Source organism: Delphinus delphis, chromosome 2, assembly GCF_949987515.2.
Source record: "Delphinus delphis chromosome 2, mDelDel1.2, whole genome shotgun sequence".
Classification (NCBI taxonomy): Eukaryota; Metazoa; Chordata; class Mammalia; order Artiodactyla; family Delphinidae; genus Delphinus; species Delphinus delphis.
Genome location: NC_082684.1, coordinates 169,811,287 through 169,836,612, shown reverse-complemented (window position 1 = coordinate 169,836,612; position 25,326 = coordinate 169,811,287). Strand labels below are relative to the sequence as shown.

Sequence of the window (25,326 nt, the reverse complement as noted above, 5' to 3'; positions counted from 1 at the left end):
ACCGTGGTTTAGACATTTCATACAATCATTTATTACACTTTTTAAAAATGACCAAACTGTTTCTAATATTTCGGACTGGATTCCCACTAAATTAAAGGTCTCTTTTGGAAAGCACATGTTGCTTCTAGGGCTGAACATTTGAATTTTTATTCCTTCAGCAGTTTAGTGGAAGGATCAGTCATACAGCATAAAATAAGTGGAAACTATGCCATTAAGCATGTTATGTTCTGGCTGGATTTCCTCCTGGTTGATCTTACCCTAGTGACCGAGCCCTTGGGGACTAGCTTCCTGCTCTGTGCGACAAAGATGACCTCTGCGATCCGCTAGAAGCAAGGTGCGCAGGCAGCGACCCCACGCTGTGGTCGCCATGTGAAGCTGCGCATAGCGCCCTAGGCCGCTCCCCGGAGGCGGCGCTTCCCCGAGCCCCGCGGCCCGGTTGAGCTGCGTCCGTGCCAAGCCCCGCCCGCCGCGCGGAGGCGGGGTCGCCCGCGGAGTTAAGTGCGGCCCAGGCCGGGCCACCGGCTGTCCCCCCGCCCGATGCCATGGACGAGGATCGCGCCTCCGCCCGCCTGCGCGTCTTGCTGCGACACCTCGGCGGCCGCTCGGCCGGGGCCGTCGTATCCTTTGGGTGCGGGGGTCTCGAGCTGGAAGGGTGGTGGCTATCAGGGCGCATCACACAGCCGCCGCGCCGGCTCTTCCTTGCTCCGCGCCGCCTGTCCCCGTGAATGGTCACGTCTCTTCCGGGCCCTGGGGGCGAGGATAGGTGCGACCCCAGGAGCCGGTGGTCCCCAATGCCCCAGAGGGGACCGGCCCGCCCGGTAGGCCCGGGACTGCTGGCCCCAGCGACTGGAGTGGCGTCGCTGCAGCCGTCCGGGCCCTCAGGGCCTCTGTTCCCCGGCTTTGGGGGCGGGGCGGCGGGGGGGAAGTCGTTACCGAGCGGGCCTGCTTTCTGCTACCTTGTCGCTTTCTGCACTTGGCCGCGCCTGATGGCCGCGGCTGCCCAGAGACCGAGACCGTAAACGGGGGCGCCGAGCTACCTGGAAGAGCCACGGAGTCCTCTCAGGGCGGAGCAGCTCTTGCTTCTCCAGGGGAGCCCCGTGGAGCTAACACTGTCTCCTGGAGAAGGGCTGGGTGCCCTGTGTCCCCTCCTGGTCAGGCCTTGAGAAGTTAATCCCCGAGAGCATGTGTGCGCTACGGGCGTTGGATCCAGAGAGATGTCACTGTGACACAGAAGTCAAGTAGCTTTATAGAATTGTTTTTGCCTGCTCAGTTTAAGTGTTCTCGTTCAGCGCGAACCTTTGGAAGCTCCGCAGAAAACTGGGCCTGGGATTTTTTTCCCTTGTGGCCTGTTCTGCTATATTTAGGATCCTGAAATCTTTCCTAAAACGATCTTACTGGCTGTTTCTTTTACTTTCACTATTGCTCTCTCGGCTGAATTCCAAGCCTTGATGAATCGGAACCGTTGTAAATTTAAAATTTCATCCACAAACTGATGAAGGGAACCCAGGTGACTCTGTAATCTCATTTTACAGTTGAGAAAACAGTCGAGGCTAGGGGAGATGAAAACTCCTGACCAAGGTCATTTAAGGGAAGCAGTGGTTGTCAAAGTGCAGTCCCCGGACCAGCAGTATCAGCGTCACCTGGGCAATTGTTAAAAACGCAGATACTCAGGCTCATCTCAGACCTGTGGTATCAAAATACCTGGGCATGGGGCCCAGCGATCTGTTTGCACTTGTTTCTGATACATTTTATTTTATTTACTATTATTTTTTTTGCGGTATGCGGGCCTCTCACTGCCGTGGCCTCTCCCGTTGCGGAGCACAGGCTCTGGACGCGCAGGCTCAGCGGCCGTGGCTCACGGGCCCAGCCGCTCCGCGGCATGTGGGATCTTCCCGGACCGGGGCACGAACCCGTATCCCCTAGCGTTGGCAGGCAGACTCTCAACCACTGCGCCACCAGGGAAGCCCCTCCTTGACGTTTTCTTTTTGGCCTCACCGCGTGGTTTGTGGGATCTTAGTTCCCCGACCAGTAATTGAACCTGGGCCCTCCACTGTTGGACCTCCAGGGAATTCCCATCTCCTTGACTATTATATTGTCCCCAGTTATATAAAGACATCATTCAAAAAGGATAACATGTTTAAGAGAAGTGACATTCTGAAAGTAACTCTTTAAGCTAAAGAAACAATGAAAAAAATGAGAAGAAAAAAACCAAGATGCTAAGTCAGTCATCTGTGATTACTGGATAGAAAACAAAAAGGAATTTCTAGTTCTGTAAGATATTTAAAATGATACTCTGCTACGTGGATCATATTTTTCTTGGAGTCATTGTTTATTTTATAGACTTTTTTTTTCTTTTGAGACACCATAGGTAATTCAGAGGCCTGTGAAAGGCTGTATTGCTGCAAATCTTAAATCTAAGGCAACTAGTGTTTCTTTTTTTTTTTTTTTTTTTGGCTGTGCTGTGCAGCATGCGGGATCTTAGTTCCCAACCAGGGATCGAATCTGTGCCCTCTGCATTGGGAGCATGGAATCTTGACCACTGGACCTCCAGGGAAGTCCCTCCTTTGTCAAATTTTAATTGGGCTATTTATCTTTTTATTATTGAGTTGTAATAGTTCTTTATTATATTCTAGATACATGTCCCCTATCAGATATATGATTGCAAACATTTTTTCCTGTTCTTTGGGCTGTCTTTTTTTTTTAACATCTTTACTGGAGTATAATTGTTCTACAGTGGTGTGTTCGTGTCTGCTGTATAACGAAGTGAATCAGCTATACATATACATATATCCCCATTTCTCCTCCCTGTCGTGTCTCCCTCCCACCCTCCCTATCCCAGCCCTCTAGGTGGTCACAAAGCACCGAGCTGATCTCCCTGTACTATGCGGCTGCTTCCCACTAGCTATTTTACATTTGGTAGTGTATATATGTCCATGCTACTCTCTCACTTTATCCCAGCTTACACTTGCCCCTACCCGTGTCCTCAGGTCCATTCTCTACATCTGCGTCTTTATTCCTGTCCTGCCCCTAGGTTCATCAGAACCATTTTCTTTTTTAGATTCCATATATATGTGTTAGCATATGGTATTTGTTTTTCTCTTTCTGACTTACTTCACTCTGTATGACAGACTCTAGGGCCATCCACCTCACTACAAATAACTCAGTTTTGTTTCTTTTATAATTTATTTATTTTTGGCTGCTTTGGGTCTTCGTTGCTGTGCGTGGTCTTTCTCTAGCTGCGGCGAGCGGGGTCTACTCTTTCATTATGGTGCGCAGGCTTCTCAAGGCAGTGGCTTATCTTGTTGCGGAGCATGGGCTCTAGACACACGGGCTTCAGTAGTTGTGGCACGGGGGCTCAGTAGTTGTGGCTCGTGGGCCCTAGAGCGCAGGCTCAGTAGTTGTGGCGCACGGGCTTAGTTGCTCCGCGGCATGCGGGATCTTCCCGGACCAGGGATCGAACCCATGTCCCCTGCATTGGCAGGTGGATTCTTAACCACTGCAACACCAGTGAAGTCCCAACAGCTCCTAGTCTTGAGCCAGGGTTGGCAAACATTTTCTATAAAGGTACACTTCTTTTTTCTAATGACCAGCCAATATTGCTAATATTTTGGACTAGACTCCTACTAAGTTAAGTTCCTCTTTTGAATAGCACAGGTTTCTCCTTATTTCTAGAATAGAGCCTTTCCATTTTTATTTGTTCAGTAGTTCGGTGGGAGAAATAGCCGGGGGAATGAAACGGATGGAAACTCTGAAAACCGTGTGGAAGCCTTGGCTCAGCTGTTTTCTGCTCGGTGACCTTGGACTAGTTACTGAGCTCTCCCAGCCTAGGGTTCCTTCTCTATGCAACAGGAATAGTAAAGCTCCTGGCTTGCAGCCACCTCCTCAGGCTATTGTGAAATGAAATGAGGTAAGCAGCAGCGCATCAGAGCTTACGTGTGTCATCAGTTTGCTTGGTGACAACTTAGAGCCCGTCTTCCCTTGTGAAAACCAATCCAGGGCAGACCGTTTCTAGAAAAGGTTGACACCTAAACTTTACTTCATTTGCCTTAATTCACATCCTAGATAGCGCACCACACTTCAGGGACTGTTTCTCCTGCCGGCTTCCATCCTCAACAATTCCAGTGAGTAGATCTAATTTTAATTTTTAACCATACAATGTATATAAAGGTTTTTTTTTTTTTTCTAGTGGTAACTAGGATTTAAAATACATGTTGCCCGATGAGAATGCATTATACAAATCCTCCATTTCCAGGATTTGTTCTAACGATCATGGAAAATTTTGAAGACCCTGACTTTTTCTGTATGTATTTTAAAATTCAGAAAGGGGGAAAAATGTGAGAAAGTGCATAATCTTATTTTGTAAAATTCAGGCATCGTATATCTCATTTAAATTAGCCTGTCGTTTGGTTAGTCTGATGTATTAGCTAGCATCTTTGGTTTGTCTTAAAATCACCTTTGAAGTGGAAAACATTGATCTCCGGGGAATATTCTCATAGGGTCACAGTTCCAAACCAGAGTAATGGACAGGGTGATCTGAGTTTGTGTGTGTGCGCTGTACACTTATTCAGATTTTTGTTACTTTGATTTCTTCTGTGAATGCACGAACTAGACAATTTAAAACATAAAATATATTAGTTTCCCATCTGAAAAACCATACATATTCATTACAGAATAGATTTTAAAATCAGAGAAATAGAAGGAATTAAAAAAACATCATAATGCCATTACATAAAGGCAATCACTATTAAAAAATTTTTTTTGTACTTCCTTATAGTCTTTTTTTTAAAGAAGTAGTGTCTTGGTTTTACATCATTGTCATCATATTTTAATTTAATAGGCATTGTCCATGCTATTATATGCTCTTTATTTTTTTTTTTTTTTTTTGCGGTACGCGGGCCTCTCACTGTTGTGGCCTCTCCCGTTGCGGAGCACAGGCTCCGGACACGCAGGCTCAGCGGCCATGGCTCACAGGCCCAGCAGCTCCGCGGCATGTGGGATCCTCCCGGACCGGGGCACGAACCCATGTCCCCTGCATCGGCAGGCGGACTCTCAACCACTGTGCCACCAGGGAAGCCCCTCTTTATTTTTAATGCTTGAGTCATGTCCCATTGAATGGGTAATTATTTTAATGATTAGTTAATTACTCCTCCATTTCTTGGTGACAGTAATTAATGCTTTGGATCTAAAGCTTTAACATTTTTTTCAGATTATTTCCTTAAAGTCTTAGAAATAAAAATGCTTAGTGGAAGAGTACATACATTTCTCAGGTTCTTGATACATATTGTTAGGTTGTGATTTTTAAATTGGACTTACTTGAGATTTTTTTCTCCTTTAGGTATACTCGGGATAATAATATTCTAAGCCTAGAACAGAGAAAATTTTATGAAGAAAATGGATTTCTTGTCATTAAAAATTTGGTGTCTGATGCTGATATTCAATATTTTAGGTACAGTAACCCTATTTGTTATATAACAGAAATATGTATTATATGTGTACAGTGGGAATATGAGTAAGATTAGCTTGTGTCTGTACAGATGTTTTTCAGGGATTGGGCTCGTTAGGAAGTGGTTTGTTAGAACCTGGGCTCGAGCCAGGGTGGCTGGCTTTAATCTTAGCCCCGTCGCTTAACATTGTGCGTATGAGGCAATTCCTTAACCTTTCCATGCCTGTTTCCATATCTGCAAAACAGGGGAAATAACAGTACTTATGTCCTAGAGTTGTTTTTAGGACTAAATAGGTAAAATAGAGAGAGAATACTTTAAACAGGGCCTGGCTTATTGTAGTGCTAGGGAGGTGTTTGCTCTTTCATTCAGATGAAACCAACTCACAAATATTTCCCCACTGGTCTGCCAAGCTAAGGAATATTTGAACTCTGGGAGCAAGTTTCAGCCTCACAGTTAGGAGGCAGGCACTTCTGAGTTGGCCATTTTCTCCTTCCTCCCATCAGAACTATTCAACCTGGGGCTAGAGGCCAACTTGGTGCAGAAAAACCACCCCCAAACCTTCGAGTCTTTCCACAGAACAAGGCCAGGGAGGTGCTTGGAGCCTGCGGTAATGACATCATTTACCAATTGAATTTTCTAGGGATGAGTTTGAAAGAATCTGCAGAATGGAGGTGAAACCACTGGGACTGATGGTGATGAGAGATGTGACCATTGCAAAATCAGAGTATGTGCCAAGTGAGAAAGTGATCACCAAGGTCCAAGATTTCCAAGAAGATAAGGAACTCTTCAGATACTGCACCCTCCCTGAGGTTCAAGGCCTTCTTGTGTTCTCTTTCTCTTTAAGCTAATTGCCCATCTGCATGCCTGCCTCTGAAATATTATTATTATTTTTTACTTCATCTAGCCCTTTTCTACTGGGGTCCTAGAGTGGTGGTTCTCAATCAGAGACGGACATTTGGCAATGTCTGGAGACGTGTTTGCTTGTCAGGCAGGAGGAATGGTGTCCTGCTGGCTTCTAATGGGTGGAGGTCAGGGATGCTGCTACTTGGGCCCAGGGATGCTATCATGCACAGAAGAGCCCCTTCCCGCAAACAAAGAATTATCCAGCCCAAAATGTCAGTAGTGCCAAGACTGAGAAATCCTGCTTTTGCTAATTATTTCTGGTGAAGGAGAGCAGGAATTCTGTGGTAAGAGAGAGCAAGAGAGCCTTTCTCACACTTCATACAGGCACTTCCACAGGGGTGACAATGCTGAGGCTATTTACTGTAATATCCATTTATTTTTTCATTTTGTTTTATGATCTGGTCAGTAGAGTTGTGAGTTTGTTTTTAAATGTAAACTAGGGCCTCCCTGGTGGCGCAGTGGTTAAGAATCCACCTGCCAATGCAGGGGACATGGGTTTGAGCCCTGGTCTGGGAAGATCCCACATGCCGTGGAGCAACTAAGCCCGTGCGCCACAACTACTGAGCCTGAGCTCTAGAGCCTGAGAGCCACAACTGCTGAAGCCCGAGCCACAACTACTGAAGCCCACGCGCCTAGAGCCTGTGCTCTGCAACAAGAGAAGGGACCGCAGTGAGAAGCCCATGCATTGCAACTAAGAGTAGCCCCTGCTCACCGCAACTAGAGAAAGCCTGTGCCCAGCAACCAAGACCCAACGCAGCCAAAAAAAAAAAACCAAAGCAAACAAATAAATGTAAACTAGTTTTTAAAAAATTATTCTTTAAGAGTAGTTCATATTTATAAAAATATCCAAATAGTATGGAAGGACATGAAATGAAAAGTGAATTCTCCCACCCCCAGCATCACTCACTGTTCAGTTTTTTTATGTATTCATCTAGAATTATTTCAGGTATAATCAAGCATATCTGTATAACCCCACCTTTTGTGTGACAGGGAACGTACTGGTTGTCACTTTGTTCTTCCACTTGCAGTAGATCTGAGACATCTTTCCATATTAGTATCTCGATCTACTTTATACTTTGTAAACTATTGCATAGTATTCCATTGCATAAATGTACTACAGTTTATGACCATTTATTTAGAATGGTTTGAAAGGACACTTGGCACAAAGTACTCACTAGAAACTATAATCTCAAGTGCTGTTAAAAAATCTGATTCGTGAAGAAAGACTGTACAGCTGAGCCACCTGGGATGTCGGGCCCCTTGGGTTGGGGGTGGGAGGAGAAGTGGCCCCCCTGAGCCATGCATGCTTCCCAACCTCAAGTCCTGTTATAGAAATGGAAGTTTTGTGGGTGGATCGAGGATAAAAAGCTGGAAATCACAGGCAACATGTAGTAGATTAAGCTCTATCGGGACTTTCAGATTTCCTACCTCTGTAACATGTGAACCACGTATCTGGTGGTTCATGCAATGATTTTAGGGAGGTAGGCATTCTTTTAATAGCTGGGTATTTATTTTAATATGTATTGGAAAAATGAACCAGCACCTCAAATCCATGATTTCAGGAATATTATTAATCAGGATAAAACTAAGTAAAAGAGGGACTTCCCTGGTGGCGCAGTGGTTAAGAACCCACCTGCCAATGCAGGGGACACGGGCTTGAGCCCTGGTCTGGGAAGATCCCATATGCCGCAGAGCAACTAAGCCCGTGTGCCACAACTACTGAGCCTGTGTGCCACAACTACTGAAGCCCGTGTGCCTAGAGCCCGTGCTCCGCAACAAGAGAAGTCCCCGCAATGGGAAGCCCGCTCACCGCAACAAAGAGTAGCCCTCGCTCGCCGCAACTAGAGAAAGCCTGAGCACAGCAACGAAGACCCAACGCAGCCAAAAAATAAATAAATAAATATATTAAAAAAGAAAAAAAACTAAGTAAAAGAAGTGAGTTAATTTAATTGAGGGAGAATATTGGCTAAATATATTGGGAAATTCTGCAAAGCAGGACAGAAACGGCGAGGATGGCTCTTGAATGACGAAGGTTTAGAAAATCGCAGCCTAAGTGAATACCAAAAAAAAAAAAAGACAAAAACAAACTTCTTATTAAAAAAACAAGCATGAGGCCTGACTCCTGAGATTTTTGTAACATTTCAAGTGTTTCATACTCAAACTGCCGATTTTCCTTATACACAAGAGATCAAATAGAGAGAAAGCCGTAGACTGGGCTTCGTGTTTTGGAGGCAGACAGAAAGGGAGTTTGAATACCATCTTTTTCATTTAACTGGCTCTGCAAACTTAGGCATCTTATTCGTGTGGGGCATTCATTTCAAAGTATTATTAATGAATGGGGGCATTAATTTTCAGGGACTATTGTGAGGCTTAACCGAGCTGATGTGTCAATATATAGAAAGCCCCTGGCAGGTAGGAGGCATGCAGTGTTGAGTCCTTTCTGCTTTTTACCCCTTTCTAGTGGGTCTGATGCAGGAGGTGGTCCTCCCTGTCACTTGCTTCCATTGCAGCTTATTCCTCGGAGCGTGGGTCTCAACCACATCGGCCCACGTCATTATGTGTTTAACACCTTTTTCCCCACCAGCATATAAACTCCTTTGGGGCAGGGACCCGCTTATCTTGTTCACTGTTGTGTCCCTATTTGCTGTCACTCTGCCTGGTTCAGAGACCTTAGGAGGGAGTTGTTGAATTAATGGCCATGCTGATTGTGAAGTGGTCTCCAGGCCCCTGTTCTCCTGCCCTCGGGGTTACTCATGACAGCGGCAAACCTGTCGGGGCCTTTCGTGGTCCCTTCTTACGAAGAGTCTCCGTGAAGGAAAAGGAAGCTGCCTTCTCACTGGGCAACTGCCAACAGCTTTGGTGGAAAGAAGGGCATTCCTGCCCTTTGCAGTTGGTGTCTCACAGAAACTCACGCCTCTCTTGTAGAAGAAGTACCCAAGTTTCCAGCTGGCTCCAAAAAGCCTGTTTAGTTCAGAGTGTTGTAAATTTCCAATGATTTCCAGTTGCTGACTTTTCCATGGTTTGTTTGCAAGGTTGTGAAATATCAATTGATTGTTTTAAACAGTTGCCATCTGAGTTCTTGTATAGACAGATGTACTTTGTGCCACCTGCCTGTGTATCTGATTTCTCATGAACTTTCTTCCCCCTCTCCCTTAGATTCTGAAATATGTGGAGTGCTTCACCGGACCCAATATTATGGCCATGCATACGATGCTGATAAACAAACCTCCAGATTCTGGTAAAGAGCTCTTATTTGTAAAGTAGAAGCAACAACAACAAAAAAAAGTGTTTAAGTACATAAGGTTGATGTCCTAACTAATAGCAATGTGTACAACTGCTAAACTTCGCATCAATGAATATATGTACTTTTATTTAAGTCTTAAGATAGCTTACGTCATAAAAACATTGAAGTATAGGGTTATCGCTGGGTTTTTACACAACTGGCTTCTGAAAGATGCAGTTCAGTAAACACGACTGTCCCTACACCCCAGAGGCTGTTATTCAACATCTCTCAGCCTTGTTAGCAGTCTCACCCATGCATGAGAGTGTGGACTTTGCCTTCCTGATCTAAAGCCATTACTATTACTACCAAAGTTAAAACTATTCTTATAAATCATATACCACAGTAATTCTTAAAATTTCCTGTGCTTGCTAAAATGGAGCTTCTAAGACCTCCCTCCTAGAGAGACTGATTCAGAAAACAGAACCCAGGAATCTGCATTTTTATTAACCATACCCAGAGATGCTAATGCAGATGGCTCTTGGCCACACTGAGAAATTCAGCTGTACCAGTGGTAGTAAATCGGCCACTAGAGGTTCTGGATCCTTTTCTACTTTGTCTTCCTCCTGATGGCTGGGAGAGGTTTATGTGACAGGTCTGTAGTTTAACATCAAGTCTTTCCCTCCTTGGGTGTCTTGCCTGGAGAGATCCGGTGGCCTGGGGGAACCACGTTCAGAGGGCAAAACTAGGGAAAAATGTAAACATGGGCCTAGTATCTCTGATAATCCACATTGATTGTACACCAAATGCTTCTAGTTTGGTGGGGAAACCTCTGAGAGGCCTTTTATTTAGTTAGTTAGTTAATTAACGATATACTTTTTTGTACCAGGCACTTTGAAGGCTATCAGAGGACCTCAGATTTGACCACTCTCTTTAATTAATCAGCCTTTTTTTGGGAATACTAAGCTCTGTGCCCAAACCAGAGTTAGGAAGGAATAAAGCACAACAGAGGTGATGACATATGTACAGCATGCTAGAAAATAGTGTAAAGTAGTCCTTGGCTACCAGAAGCCCAGAAAGAATGACAGGATCCAGAGTTACTGTGCTGATGGGAATTCTCTGGTGGTCCAGCACTTAGGATTCCATGCTTCCACTGCAAGGGGCATGGGTTCAATCCCTGGTTGGGGAACTAAGATCCCTCATGCTTCGCATCATGGCCAAAAAAAAAAAAAGACAGTCACTGTGCTGACTCAGTGTTCCAATTTGGTGCTTATCTGTTGAGGCTGCTTTTCTTTAGCATTGTTTCATCTGTTTGCTTTTGCAGGGATAGGTCATTGTTCTGGTTTTTCAGGCGGAGGAGAAGAATTCTGAGACTTGAGTTTACTTATTTTAACAGCAGGTTCTGTTTTAGGCAAGAAGACATCCCGTCACCCCTTGCACCAGGATCTGCACTATTTCCCCTTCAGGCCCAGCAATAGCATCGTTTGTGCCTGGACAGCCATGGAGCACATCGACCGGGACAACGGCTGTCTGGTTGTGCTCCCAGGGACACACAGAGGCCCCTTGAAGACACACGATTATCCCCAGTGGGAGGTAAGTCTGCCTGGAGGCTGAGTCTTGATCAGAATCTTTTGTTGTTTTGATTTCACATCAGTATACATAAGGAGCTTTGCCAATAAGGTGACATTTCCTTTCTTAGCAAAACATTGTTCTAGGATTTAGAATAAGAATCAGGGAAAATTCAAGGATGTCAGATAAAATGATTGTTCTTTCAACAAGTGCTTGAAAGCCAACCAAAGTGGGGAACTTTGGTGATGCTATAAAAGATCTGAGATTATGAAGCCTAAGTGCAGAGGTAAGACACAAAGCGGCAACACCAGATGTGTGTGCCAAGTGCCACATGAGTCTTACACCCTGATTGGTGGGTCTCGCAGTAAAGAAGTGGGCTCATCTCCTTCCAGCTGAACAGACGGGCAGAGAGAGGCTCTGGAGAGGACTGAGTAGTATCCTGTTGCGAGGCTGTTCATGGTTTATCGATTCAGCTGATGATGCTGGAGGACTGATTAATGCTTTGGGGCCCATGAATGATGAGGTCAAATTGGTTCTTCAAGGCGATAACCTTGTGGTCTGGCACAGAATGTACTGCAGGTATAAGAGTCCAGAGGCAGAGAAACCAGAGAGGAGACTCTTAGCATTTTAGGTATAAGGCAATGTCTCAAAAATCCCATAATGATGATCAAGGTGGGAAGAGCACCTGTTGTTAAGGCAGACAGAATGGACACGGTTCTGTGGGATGTAAAGAATATGGCTCTCAGGACTTCTGTGCCAACTAGTGAGAATTCTTTTTTTAAAAATATTAATTAATTTTATTTTTGGCTGCACCGGGTCTTTGTTGCTGCACACGGGCTTTCTCTAGTTGTGGCGAGTGGGAGCTACTCTTCGCTGCGGTGTGCGGGCTTCTCACTGCAGTGTCTTCTCTTGTTGCGGTGCGCGGGCTCTAGGTGCGTGGGCTTCAGTAGTTGTGGCACGCGGGCTCTAGAGCGTAGGCTCAGTAGTTGTGGCGCATGGGCTTAGTTGCTCCGCATGTGGGATCTTCCCGGACCAGGGATCGAACCTGTGTCCCCTGTATTGGCAGGCGGATTCCTAACCACTGAGCCACCAGGGAAGCCCCTAGTTAGAATTCTTGCACTGAGGATTAGTGCTAAGTGAAAATATCTGAGTCTAGATTCTGATATAAAATCTGAAATTCGTCGATTAAGTTGAGGTTTAGGAAAGGTTGGTGCAAGCAACAGAAGTGGGTTTTCACCGACTTCAGCCGAAGGGAATGGAGGGCTGCAGGGGCAGGCAGAATCGGTGGGAAGGCTGACCAGCTCTGGGGGTTGGGGGATGGGGAAGGAAAGCGGAAGTCCTTGCTCGGTGGGAACAGTTGGGTGGGGTACCTGGCATGGGCAGTGGACCCTGACTACATCCGGTCTCTTCGATCCTCTGCTCAGATTCAAAGCGGCCTCGGTGGGAGGTCAGATTAGCTTATCTTGGTTACATATCAACCCTGTGCACGGAGAGAAGCTCACTGGGTCAAAGTCCCAATACAGTGCAGTACGAAAGTAGTCATTCCCCAAAAGGAATTTGTATTTGGGATAGTCTTAGGAAAGGAAATGGGATGCTACCCTCCAAAGACCCATAAAGGTTTGCAAACTTTGTCACTTCTCGTTTTAGCTTCTTCCATAAAGACATAACCATTACCTAACACAGTGACTAACTTTGAAAATAGTTATAAACAAACATAATGTTTTATTTATTTTATTATTTTTTAAAATTATTCTTTATTTTATTTATTTATTTTTGGCTGCATTGGGTCTTCGTTACTGCGCGTGGGCTTTCTCTAGTTGCGTCGAGCGGGGCCTACTCTTCGTTGCGGTGCGCGGGCTTGTCATTGCGGTGGCTTTTCTTGTTGCGGAGCACGGGCTGTAGGCTCGCGGGCTTCAGGAGTTGTGGCGCGCAGGCTCTAGAGCACAGGCTCAGCAGTTGTGGCGCACGGGCTTAGATGCTCTGTGGCATGTGGGATCTTCCCGGACCAGGGATGGAACCTGCGTCCCCTGCATTGGCAGGCGGATTATTAACCACTGCGCCACCAGGGAAGTCCCCATAATGTTATAATTTACTATTCTTTCTTTACTCTGCACGTGACATGAGTGGTTTTTCAGCCCAGAAAAACTGAGTATTTTCTCTCCCCTAGTTTGGGAGAATAGTTAGCTTCTCAGGGATGCTCCTAAGTAACAGAAGAATGATTTATGCCAAGTTCCAGGTGGGAAAGAATGATTATGGGTTAACCTGGAAAGCTGGTCTCCTGCATTACCACAAAATGCAAAGCTGATCTAGATCTTCATTTATAATTCAGTAATGAAGGGTAGGTGGAAATTCCAAATTTTTCATCCGGTCTAAAAAGTCCAAAATTTTAGCATCAACATGTGGCTTTCTTAAAACCAGTCATCTGAGAAGCTTTGGTATATGTAAGGTTTTTTGTTTTTTTTTAATCTAATTTATTTATCTGTTTCTCTTGGAAGAACTTAGAGAAGCTTTGTTTTTTCCTGATGAGTCATTGATAGGGTTTTAATTAGTGGCTTCCTCACATCTGGACTTGGCTTCTCTCGTGTTTTAGGGAGGGGTTAACATCATGTTCCACGGGATCCAGGACTATGACAAAAATAACGACCGGGTGCACCTCCTGATGGAGAAAGGAGACACCGTTTTCTTTCATCCTTTGCTCATCCATGGATCTGGTCGGAACAAAAGTCAAGGATTCCGGAAGGTATGCATTCACATCACAGCTCTTTCTGAAGATGAACGGGTTAGGAACAAAAGTGCCATGATATATTCAAAGTTAAAGGATTTGTGACTTTTAACTAAACTGCCCTTTAGTCTGGTTTATTTAGCAGGAAATATATTTGCCTCCGTCACGCTTTCTTGCTCACAGCAGCAAGGAGCCAGGTGACCTCAGGATCCCAGCCTACTGAACATTCATGGAATTGCTTCAGAGTGAGAGCTTACTTACTTGGAAGCTGCTAGCCTATGGTTTCAGAGGCAAAAACAAAGGCAGACATACCAAATAAGAACATCTGGGATGTGTACAGCTCATATAAGAGGAACGTTTGTAATATTATTGCTACTGGGGAAAATATTATTGATCGCAAAGGAAGGTCTGAATTGGCCACCCGGAAATCAGATATGGCCATGTTTTTCACCCCTTAGCCTCAGTGTTTTCAATTTCATGATTTCAGTGCTTACATTAAAAATTGACATAATTTCTCATAAATTCCCAGATTTCTTGCCTCTCTAAGATTCCACAGATCTGACGCTACTATGGGCTCCCATTTCCCTATGATGACATGGCTGTTTATACTAAATATTAGGGGCTTCTTTGGGGCCGAGGGAAGTTTTCCAGTCTGTCACAACAAGCCCTTGTGTCTCCCTGAGGCTGGGGGTTAGTTGTCAGATTTCATCTTCCATTCATTCAAATATCCAGCAGGCTCCATGAGCCTGGTGAGGGACGGGCATGAGGGAAGATGGCACTCCCCTCAGGGGTACCCAAAACACTCCACAGTCCAGTTACATAATATTTTAATGTAGTAGTTTAAAAAATCAAAATTAATGCCAAAAAATCCATGGTGAGCACAACGCCAAAATTTTAAAGACGAGGTCAGACCCTCCACTACCATGACCCTCAGAACTGTGCAAAGGGGTACAGGCACTACGCTGGAAATAATGTGTTTTAATATACCGACTTTATAATTTTTCAATATTTTTTAACTGCTTTAATGTTTGGGGAAGTATTAACCATTAAAAAATACATAAAAGGGTGCAGGTAGGACTGTACAATTTTTCCCTGTTGCCTCAGGCTCCAGGATGGCTTGGTATGGCACTAGGGCTTCCATGGGAAATAAAGTTTGTGACTCAACTGCCTCGAAATTTGATATTTGGGGCAAAGTAGGAAGCTCTTCTGATGGGTGCAGTCACCCTAAAACAACTAACCTGTGACAAGGAAGGTGAGTTTTAACTACCGCCTTGCAAGTTAGATCTGTTTATAACTCCTTCAAGAATGGGGAGAACCAAGGAACTTCCATCCTACCTTCAAAAGGAAACGAGGTGGGTATTGTATGTGAATGCGATCAAACTTTAAACATCCTTCTGATTCAAGAGGGGTGTCTGCCTATTATTTCCTTTGCAAGGCCTTTTCAGTTTTTTCACCCCATCATCTGTGGCCATTGAAATACCAACTCATTACAAACTTAACTGAGTAACTTCTGTAACTGAGGTGATGAGAAACCCTGCAATACATTCCTCTGTAGGACTTGGCAGTATCCACTCATTAGAAAAATCAAATGCTAAAAAGTTAAAGACTTCTTACTTACATAATTCTGTTCCCTGCCCCGTATATACCTTTGGAAAATAAATAACACAGCTAGTGAAAAACGTCATGTAAATTCTCAATTAGCCTTTAGCTGGGTGGAAAAAAAAGCAGCTGAGCCATCGAGAGACTGATTCAGGACACATGGGAACAGCGTTCAGTCTAGAAATCGAACACTCAGTGACAGAACTGACTTTCTAAAAGAAGCCTCCTTGCTAGGTTGCTGGTGTTAACGGGGCGTTTTTTGTTTGTTCGTTCTTGTTTTTGTAACATGAATCGATTCACTTTGCACAGGCAATTTCCTGCCATTTTGCGGATGCCAACTGCCACTACATCGATGTGAAGGGTACCAGTCAAGAAAACATTGGAGAGGAAGTTTTAGAGATAGCCAGTAAAATCCATGGAGTGAAAGACGTCAGCCTGAAGGTATGTACGTTTGTATGAAATGACAAGGTAAAGATCTTGGTTTTTTCTTTTCTTCAGATGCTTAATAATTCTCATACCTGATTTAATTTGAAAGTATAAAATGCTTGGGTTTAGAGCTCGTTTCGGAAACATTGATGAGACCTGAGAATGACAGTGGAGTTTGTTTGTACTACTTGCTTCCCCAGCGTGGGAGACCTGAATTCTGTAATTCTGGGCTGTCCTGTGGCACGCAGGCCGTCGTGTTGCAGAACGGACAGGTAGGAGAGGAAGTAGATAACAAATTCAGAGGAGAGCAAATGGAGGACAAGGCTACCTTCTGAACGCACACAGTTTAAAGGTTTGGGCTGTCAATCATAGGCCTCCTTTGTTTGTAAAGAGAGTACATGCATTTGGAATTCCAGTAAGACTCCCAGAAAGCAATTCTCAAGCAAGGGTTTGTTTGGGTCAGTTTGCATCTGGAGTTTGACGAGAGCCTGCACGCAGCAGAGATGAGAGATCACTGATGCTTGTCATAGCGGGCGTAAGACGGTATTCCATATGCTTCCCTAATTAATACACCTCCTCTGCAGATTATTTGTTTGTTTTTTTTTTTTTTTTTTATTGCGTTATGCGGGCCTCTCACTGTTGTGGCCTCTCCCGTTGCGGAGCACAGGCTCCGGATGCGCAGGCTTAACAGCCATGGCTCACGGGCCCAGCCGCTCCGCGGCATGTGGGATCTTCCCGGACCGGGGCACGAACCCATGTCCCCTGCATCGGCAGGCGGACTCTCAACCACTGCGCCACCAGGGAAGCCCAGATTATTTGTTTTTAACTGGTGAACATTCCATGCTGCTGCTGATCGACAACAAGTTATCAGTCAAGGCAAATAAACTTATTTGCATCGTAGATTGTGTACATTTTAGCATCTGAACCAAGAACCTGACCCTACTTGTTAAATGTGCATTAGATAACTAAATGCATCTATTCTGGGGGCGACATGACCCCCAAATAGGCTGAGTGTAATGATAACTCAGGGCCTTCTAGTACTCTGAAGAGCCTTGCTCACCAAAGGCAGGGTACCACCTTCTGAAACAACTTCCCAGAGCACAAATCTTCCTCCACCCTTAACCCCTTTTCTCTTTGGAATCTGTGAATGTATCCCATATCTGAAAATGCTCTGGTCTCACACTTGCACATCCTGGAAGTCTTGTCCTTCTCCCTTTGTCCAGTACTTAAATGTCCTACAAAGGCAACATATTTTGCCAACTGGAGCTTCCATCCAACACCCTGAATTTCAAGGCAGGAAAAAAATGTATATACGTCTGAGGTCTGTCACAGTTGTACTAAATGAATCAGTTCCTGTATTTATTTTTCGTTACTCTCTCAGCTATAGTTCATTGGCTTTACTTAAAAGAACAATACTAACTTCTGCTATAGAGTTCTTTGCCAGGTACAAAAGCACGTTCATATCCCTTTTCTTCTCTTCTTCACCAAAACCCAGTGGAGCAGTCATTATAGCTCCAAGTTCTTAATGAGAAAATGAAGAGTTCAAGAGATTGCCCTCAAATACGTAAGTGACGGAGATTTCAGAGTCAGGTCCAGTTCCCAAATCGTTCTTCCCAGGATACCTTGCTGTTTGCTCAAAAATAAACAAGAAAGTCTGAGTTGTTTTATTAGGAACAAAGAAGAAAAAACCCAAACCAGTAGCCCAGGACATCATTTTCATGATAATGATCTAATCAGGGGTACATGGCTCAGAATGGGGCAGGCAAACATAACCAAGGAAAGCAGGAGCTTGGGTACTAAACTGTTTGTATTGTGACCAGACTTAACCGCCAGTTCCAACACCTGTAATCAGCACGAGCGCCAAGTAAAACAAGACTGACACGAGTGGGGACTCACTGTCTTGGCTACTAAACATGATTTTAGATGTTGGCAGGGACATTAACTGGACTCTCAGAATGTGTTTTATTTACTGTTATGACCATTGTGGATGGTTTTTTTTTCTTTTTTGTATTTAACCACTTGTAGATGCTAGTAATCTACTTTGCCTTATGGTGAATAGGTAAATCAAAGTGTGCCATAAAGTCACTGTGTTTGGTATTATTTCCAGGATGTTTGGAGATTTCGAGCACGCGTCGTGAAAGGAGAAAGAATCAACCTTTGAAATAGCCCTTCGCTCGAACTCTTTTCAAGAAAACCAGGATGGAACAAGGTCTCAGAGGAAAACCTTTTCTCAATGAGATGATGTAATCTTTTCTATCCACTTGTTAACAAAATCAAAGTGCACAGATCCAGTACTTAATTGCATACAGGTAATTCTGCAGCACGGTGGCGTGGCTTTAATGGACATAAAATCAGTAGAAGTGAAATATTACTGTTTTAAGGAAAACTTGGGGTTGTAACTAATAAAGGTGATGCATAATTGAAGTCTGTTCGATCAGTTTCTTTCATTCAATTAGGGATTAATTGTTCTGAATTAATTAAGCAGGGATTAATGTTCTGAAACGCAAAGCCCACCACCTCCCAATTTCGTGTTGTGAGAGATTTCTTTTCAAATCTGGAACAATGAATATTAGAGGCACAGTTAGTGGAGGGCCTAAGAAGGGCATCAGGGAGTAAAAATGTGGGTGGAGACTCATATTCTGACACAGGATTCCCTTCCATGGCCTCTCCAGCCCAACCAACCTCCTTAAAGACTGGATCTTTCCAAGCCTTTTTCTCTAAAGAGAGAAGACCAGGGTCACTTTCTCTGCCAATTCATATTGGGCAGGACAGCATTTACGAATGAAATCTAACCTCTTTCAAAGGTCTTGGAAAATGGTTACTTTTTTTTTTAACATCTTTATTGGAGTATCATTGCTTTACAATGGTGTGTTAGTTTCTGCTTTATAACAATAGCCAGGACATGGAAGCAACCTAAGTGTCCATCATCGGATGAATGGATAAAGATGTGGCACATATATACAATGGAATATTACTCAGCCATAAAAAGAAACGAAATTGAGATATTTGTAGTGAGGTGGATGGACCTAGAGTCTGTCATACAGAGTGAAGTAAGTCAGAAAGAGAAAAATAAATACCATATGGTTAGATACTTTTGATTTGGATTTCGAGTGGTGTGGACTGGGGGAATTTAATAGAGCACTGTATTTCTACACCAGGTGAGGGCAGCAAGGAGCCACAGTCCTTATTCTTAAAAATTCTAGTTAAAGCTTTAATAAGAAAGAAAGAGTCCCCGTTTTTGTCATTCTGCTATGCACATGTTTTCCTAAATCTAGCTTCACCGTTTTTGTCAGTTTCTCTGTAAGAACACCCAGTTTAAGCTCAGGTCTCGCTAGATACTGGGGAAGACATGAGAATCCCTGACAGTGTCTAAGGATTATGGAATAATTGGAAACAAAATGTACATAGGGAAAGCCAGTGTAAACAGCATGTATGGGGCACTGTTCTGCAATAAACTTTTCCAACTAATTTTTTTTTAAGGTTTTCTTTTTTCTTTTTAAAATTTATTTTTGCTGTGTTGGGTCTTCGTTTCTGTGCGAGGGCTTTCTCTAGTTGTGGCAAGTGGGGGCCACTCTTCATCGCGGTGTGCGGGCCTCTCACTATCGCGGCCTCTCTTGTTGTGGAGCACAGGCTCCAGACACGCAGGCTCAGTAGTTGTGGCTCACGGGCCTAGTTGCTCCGCGGCATGTGGGATCTTACCATACCAGGGCTCGAACCCGTGTCCCCTGCATTGGCAGGCAGATTCTCAACCACTGCACCATCAGGGAAGCCCCCAACTAATTTTGAATTTAAAATAAATGTGAAAAAGTAGACTTCAGCAGGAAAACCAGACAGCAGAATTTGTCACTTCCCTTGTGCTTATTTATGGCTGTGTTGGGTCTTCGTAGCTGCGCGCGGGCTTTCTCTAGTTGCTGTGAGCGGGGGCTACTCTTTGTTGCCGAGCACGGACTCTAGGCTCACGGGCTTCAGTAGTTGTGGCACGTGGTCTCAGTAGTTGTGGCTCACAGGCTCTAGAGCACAGGCTCAGTAGTTGTGGCGCACGGTCTTAGTTGCCCCGTGGCATGTGGGATCTTCCCGGACCAGGGCTCAAACCCGTGTCCCCTGCATTGGCAGGCGGATTCTTAACCACTGCGCCACCAGGGAAGCCCCCGTGTGCATTTTTGAGTGAACTCCAACTAGTCAATTGGGAAACATTTCCCATCTTCCCGTGTCCCTTTTGCCTACTAGTTATCTAACAAATATCCAAGCATCTGTTACTGAACCAGGTTCGTTTTGCACCAGTTTCTAGAAAAGTTTTTCAAGCCGAAATGCTGAGACCCGAGGTTTGCAGCAGGGAGGAGACAGAAGAACAAAGCCTCATATCTGCCTCCTGAAAGGCAAGGGGCTTGGGCTGTTTATGGGATAAGGCAGCAGGGCGGACTGAGGCATGGGGAGCGTGGGAAAGGTGGTTGGGGAAAGGTGCAGTCAGGTCATCACTGTTATTCTGCGCAGGTGTGGCTAAGCCTCAGGTCTCTGCACGTTCAAAAAGGCAGGCGCTCTGCACAGACCCAGGGTGGTGTCTTCAGCCCCCTGATGTCAAAAGGTCACTTAACGGAGACTCGCGCATGCCCAGTTGGAGGGTGGGTGGTCCTATCCGGTCTTAACCAGTTCACCTCCAGGCAGACACAGCTGACTCCGAGTTCTGGGACAAGAACTCAGGCAAACATCGTACAGCAACAATTAAAACGACCTTGGTTAGTGGAGGCGGGTGAAATGGATTTGACTAACGATTACCCACGCTTTCACATTCACTCCGCGTAACAGGCCCAAGTATGGAACGAAGACAGTAGCAGGATGAACTTGACTGCTTATTTTGCTTATGGGACCCCTGGAAAGGTGGGAGCCGATGTCCGCTGGAAACTGATGGGCTGGGATAGGAATATCACTAGATCTTGGCAGAATAAGGAAAAGCCTGGAAGAAAACAAGAGCCTGGCTTCACAGTGGGGGAAGGGGATTTATCCTGGGCTTATGTTTATTTCATCAGAGACCCATCTAAAAAGAGTATATGAGGTACTCAAAGCACAGAACAAAACAAATAGAAAGGCTCCTCTTTTTCTATATTTGGGACTAATCATAGGAAAACCAGAAACCTTTGCTCCTGAGATCTGCTTGGAGCTCGCCTCTTTTTTTTTTTTTTTTTTTTTACGGTACGCGGGCCTCTCACTGTTGTGGCCTCTCCCGTTGCGGAGCACAGGCTCCGGACGCGCAGGCTCAGCGGCCATGGCTCACAGGCCCAGCCGCTCCGCGGCACGTGGGATCTTCCCGGACCGGACCGGGGCACGAACCCACGTCCCCTGCATCGGCAGGCAGACTCTCAACTACTGTGCCACCAGGGAAGCCCCTGAGCTTGCCCCTTTTAAATCACAGGTTAAATGAGTTTGAAAAGCTTATGATTGCATCAACAAAACATGATAACATTTCCCAAAGCTAATTCTAGTAATACAGCTCAATGGTTCAAACCATCTCAAATTTACCTGTCAAAATCTTTTCTTACTAACCCAGCACAACCTGAATTAATCTCTCCTTCAACTCAACTCTTGTAACCATCCTGTATTTATAGTACATACCACCACCTGGCACTTAATACATTTCCTGAAAGTATGGTTTTCCCATTTGTAAATACCCTGCCTTCCTGAATAGAGATAGTAAAGACCCTTGAAGGTCCTGCCTATTCCTTTGGGCACCTCTGTTAGTGCTCACAGTGCCCTCACATATGAGACCCTTGCTATTTATTGCTTATTCAATGTAAGCACCAAACTTCTCATTTTTTTTGGCTGTGCTGCACAGCATGTGGGATCTGAGTTCCCTGACCAGGGACTGAACCCCTGCCTCCTGCAGTGGAAGTGCAGAGTCTTAACCATTGGACCACCAGGGAAGTCCCTCATTTTTGTAACTGTTTCTCTTTCGTAAGAGAGTATGTCCCTCTACCCTCCTACACTGTTGGTGGGAATGTAAATTGGTACAACCATTATGGAGAACAATATGGAAGTTCCTTAAAAAACTAAAAATAGAACTACCATATGATCCAGCAATCCCACTCCTGGGCATATATCCGGAGAAAACTAATTCGAAAAGATACATGCACCCCAATGTTCACAGCAGCACTATTCACAATAGCCAAGACATGGAAACAACCTAAATGTCCATCGACAGATGAATGGATAAAGATGTGGTACTTACACACAATGGAATATGACCCAGCCATTAAAAAGAATGACATAATGCCATTTGCAGCAACACGGATGGACCTAGAGATTATCATACTAAGTGAAGTAAGACAGAGAAAGACTAATATCAGATACCACTTATATATGGAATCTAAAAAAATAATACAAATGAACTTATTTACAAAACAGAAACAGAGTCACTGATGTAGAAAACGAACTTATGGTTACCAGGGGGGAAAGGCAGGGTAGTGGGTGGGAGGGATGAACTGGGAGATTGGGATTGACACATACACACTGCTATATATACAACAGATAACTAACAAGGACCTACTGGATAGCACAGGGAACTCTTCTCAATACTCTGTAATGATCTATATGGGAAAAGAATCTTAAAAAGAGCAGATATATATATATATATATATATGTACAACTGACTCACTTTGCTGTGTGGCAGAAACTAACACAACATTGTACATCAAAAAAGAGAGAGAGCATGTCCCTCTTAAACACACTTGGCCTGTGCAGCCTTGGCCCCGATTTCCGGTTCCTGACGTGTCTTCCCCTGAGTGTTCCAGCCACCTCTCGCTCCACTGCACTCTTCACCTCTTCACCAGTACCTCTTTCATATATGTTGGGGGACAGGGACGCTGGGAAAGGAGGTGACTGTGACTGAGAAGTCTGGTTACTCATCAGAAGCTCCACAATAGGTTTGATTGTGTTGAGTTTGATATCTACTTTTTAGGTGGATATGCTTTAAAAATTTTTAACTGTAGTAAAATGCACATAAAATTTACCACCTTAACCATTTCTAAGTGTACATTTGAGTGGTGTTAAGTACATTCACATTGTTGTGCAACCGTCACTGCCATCTATCTCCAGAACCCTCTTCATCTTGCAAAACTAACCCCCTACTCCTCAATTACCCCTCCCTCCAATCCAGAGTACCACTAGTCTACCTTTTATCTATCTCTATGAATTTGACTATTCTAGGTTCCTCATGTAAGTGGGATCATACAGTATTTGTCTTTTTGCAACTGGCTTATTCCACTTAGCATACTGTCCTCAAGGTTCATGTATGCTGTAGCAAGTGTCAGAACTTCCTTCTTTTTAAGGCTGAATAGTATTCTACTGAATGGATAGACCACATTTTGCTTATCCATTCATCCATCTGCAGACACTTGGGTTGCTTCCAATTTGTACCGATTGTGAATAAAGTTGCTATGAACGTGGTATACAAATAACCCTTTGAGACCCTGTTTTCAATTCTTTTGCCGAATTTCAGGATCATATGGTAGTTCTATTTTTAATTTTTTGAGGACCCACCACACTGTTTTCCACAGCAGCTGCACCATTTTACATTCCCATCGAAAAATCACAAGGGTTCCAATTTCTGCACATCCTCTCCAACTCTTATTATTTTTGGTATTTTTATAGTAGCCATCCTAATGGGTATGAGGTGGTGCTGGGTTAGATATTTTTGACCAAAGTAAAATTCTTAGCTCAGACTTGTAAGGACAGTTGAAAGTTGACTACCTTACTGAAATAGAGTAGGTGGGGGGAGGTGGTGTACATCTCTATCATTATGTAAATTCCCTCACTGTTCCAACCTGGTAACTTCTCCATCTCACAATACTTTAGTCTTTGGCTAAGACATTGTCTCTGAACTATCAATTCTATCTTCTTCAGAAGGATACCTTTGGAAGTTCACAGGGACAAAATTATTCCAAATAAACATAAGCCACTCTTGGGTTTTAGTTCTAATGCCATTATCCTGAACAAGGCAGGTCCCACATAGGCTGACCCCCTTTGTCATGTGTTTGCAAGAGGGCTGAGAAGGTTCCCACTTCAAATCATCTTCCACCCATGTCACAAATTCCACCCTAGCCATGAGTTTGAGGACAGAGCCTCTTTCTAGACGCTCTCTTTTTTTTAAAAAAATGGGACTTGACTTTATTTTTAAATTAATTAATTAATTAATTATTTTTGGCTGTGCTGGGTCTTCGTTGCTGCACGCGGGCTTTCTCTAGTTGCGGTGAGCGGGGGCTACTCTTCGTTGCGGTGCGTGGGCTTCTCATTGCGGTGGCTTCTCTTGTTGCGGAGCACGGGCTCTAGGCGCATGGGCTTCAGTAGTTGTGGCTCACAGGCTCTAGAGCACAGGCTCAGTAGTTGTGGCTCACGGGCTTAGCTGCTCTGTGGCATGTGGGATCTTCCCGGACCAGGGCTCGAACCCATGTCCCCCGCATTGGCAGGCAGATTCTTAACCACTGCGTCACCAGGTAAGTCCCTAGACATTCTCTTTTAAAACTCAAGTGCCTCAGGAAGTCTGGCATTAAATCCTAACATCTTAGTGGGACATTTCCTCCTTTTTGATAAGAGGAATGGGACAGCCTTGGGAACAAAGGAAAGACAACAAATGGGGATAGAAAAGCAAAAGGGAAGAGGGTCACGGGAGGTGTGTAACAGTGATGCAAGGTGACATAGGCCAAAACTGGCCTTTCACCAGAACTGGCACTGAGCCCATGTGTACCAGAGCAGTTATATCTGCTGCTGAAATACGGAAAAACCGTCATAACAGTGGGTAGCGAGCCGTTGTCCCGAGCATTTCCATCACCGCTCCCCAGGCCAAGTGCCGCCTCTCCATCCCAGTTGCTCCCACCTCTCTCCTGGGACTCCTCCCCACAACTTCCCAAATCCAGCGGCCAGAGGGGACCTGCCCCAGGACCGTGAACATGCCAAGCCTCACTAGTTATTCAACATTTTGATGTCACCTGCTTCCAACAACTGTCAAGTGGACAATAAAAGCAAGTCTCAGGATAGATTCTGCTACCGATTCCAACAGCTGTTGGCAAAGGGACAGAGGAGTCAGTCATCTAACCTGGTCTGTTCATCTCAGATCTCTCTCCTTTGCCATCCTGGGGTAGGAAACAGTGATCTGAGAGCAGGTGAGCCTTGTCATTTGATCTGGCCACAGGGTCCTTGTGAATGAGGGTCCCTGGACCTAGAATGCCACACCATTGGGGTCTGGTGGCCGCTTGCTTCTGTGTTGTACATGCGAGGAGAGCTGTGGCCACACACTCTTTCTAGCCACAAGCGACACTCTATTAAGGATGGAGCACTGTTTCTAGCTTCCCTTATGGGAATGACAAACCCTCTGGTGCAGATTTAGATAATGATAGTTAAAGTACTTGAACATGAGTTCCTGGTGGGGATGCTTCAATGCTGACTAATCCGAGGGT

The 25,326-nt window shown here is 44.7% G+C and overlaps 1 protein-coding gene across 1 annotated transcript; it reads left to right on the top strand.

Annotated features, from left to right (window-relative positions):
* The first annotated feature begins 458 nt into the window (after positions 1-458).
* On the top strand, positions 459-18,307 carry PHYH (phytanoyl-CoA 2-hydroxylase). The gene is made up of 9 exons (XM_060006252.1): positions 459-617; positions 4,063-4,121; positions 5,336-5,446; positions 6,085-6,253; positions 9,504-9,585; positions 10,979-11,160; positions 13,727-13,876; positions 15,767-15,898; positions 17,991-18,307. Exons 1-9 carry the CDS (start codon positions 543-545, stop codon positions 18,042-18,044), a joined length of 1,014 nt encoding a protein of 337 aa, XP_059862235.1. The 5' UTR covers positions 459-542; the 3' UTR covers positions 18,045-18,307.
* The last annotated feature ends 7,019 nt before the right edge of the window (positions 18,308-25,326 follow it).

Coding starts and splice junctions, on each gene's coding strand:
- PHYH (XM_060006252.1), top strand. CDS start 543: ATGGACGAGGATCGCGCCTCCGCCCGCCTGCGCGTCTTGCTGCGACAC. Junction 4,122..5,335: donor TTCCATCCTCAACAATTCCA/GTGAGTAGATCT, acceptor TTTCTCCTTTAG/GTATACTCGGGATAATAATA. Junction 11,161..13,726: donor ACGATTATCCCCAGTGGGAG/GTAAGTCTGCCT, acceptor CTCGTGTTTTAG/GGAGGGGTTAACATCATGTT.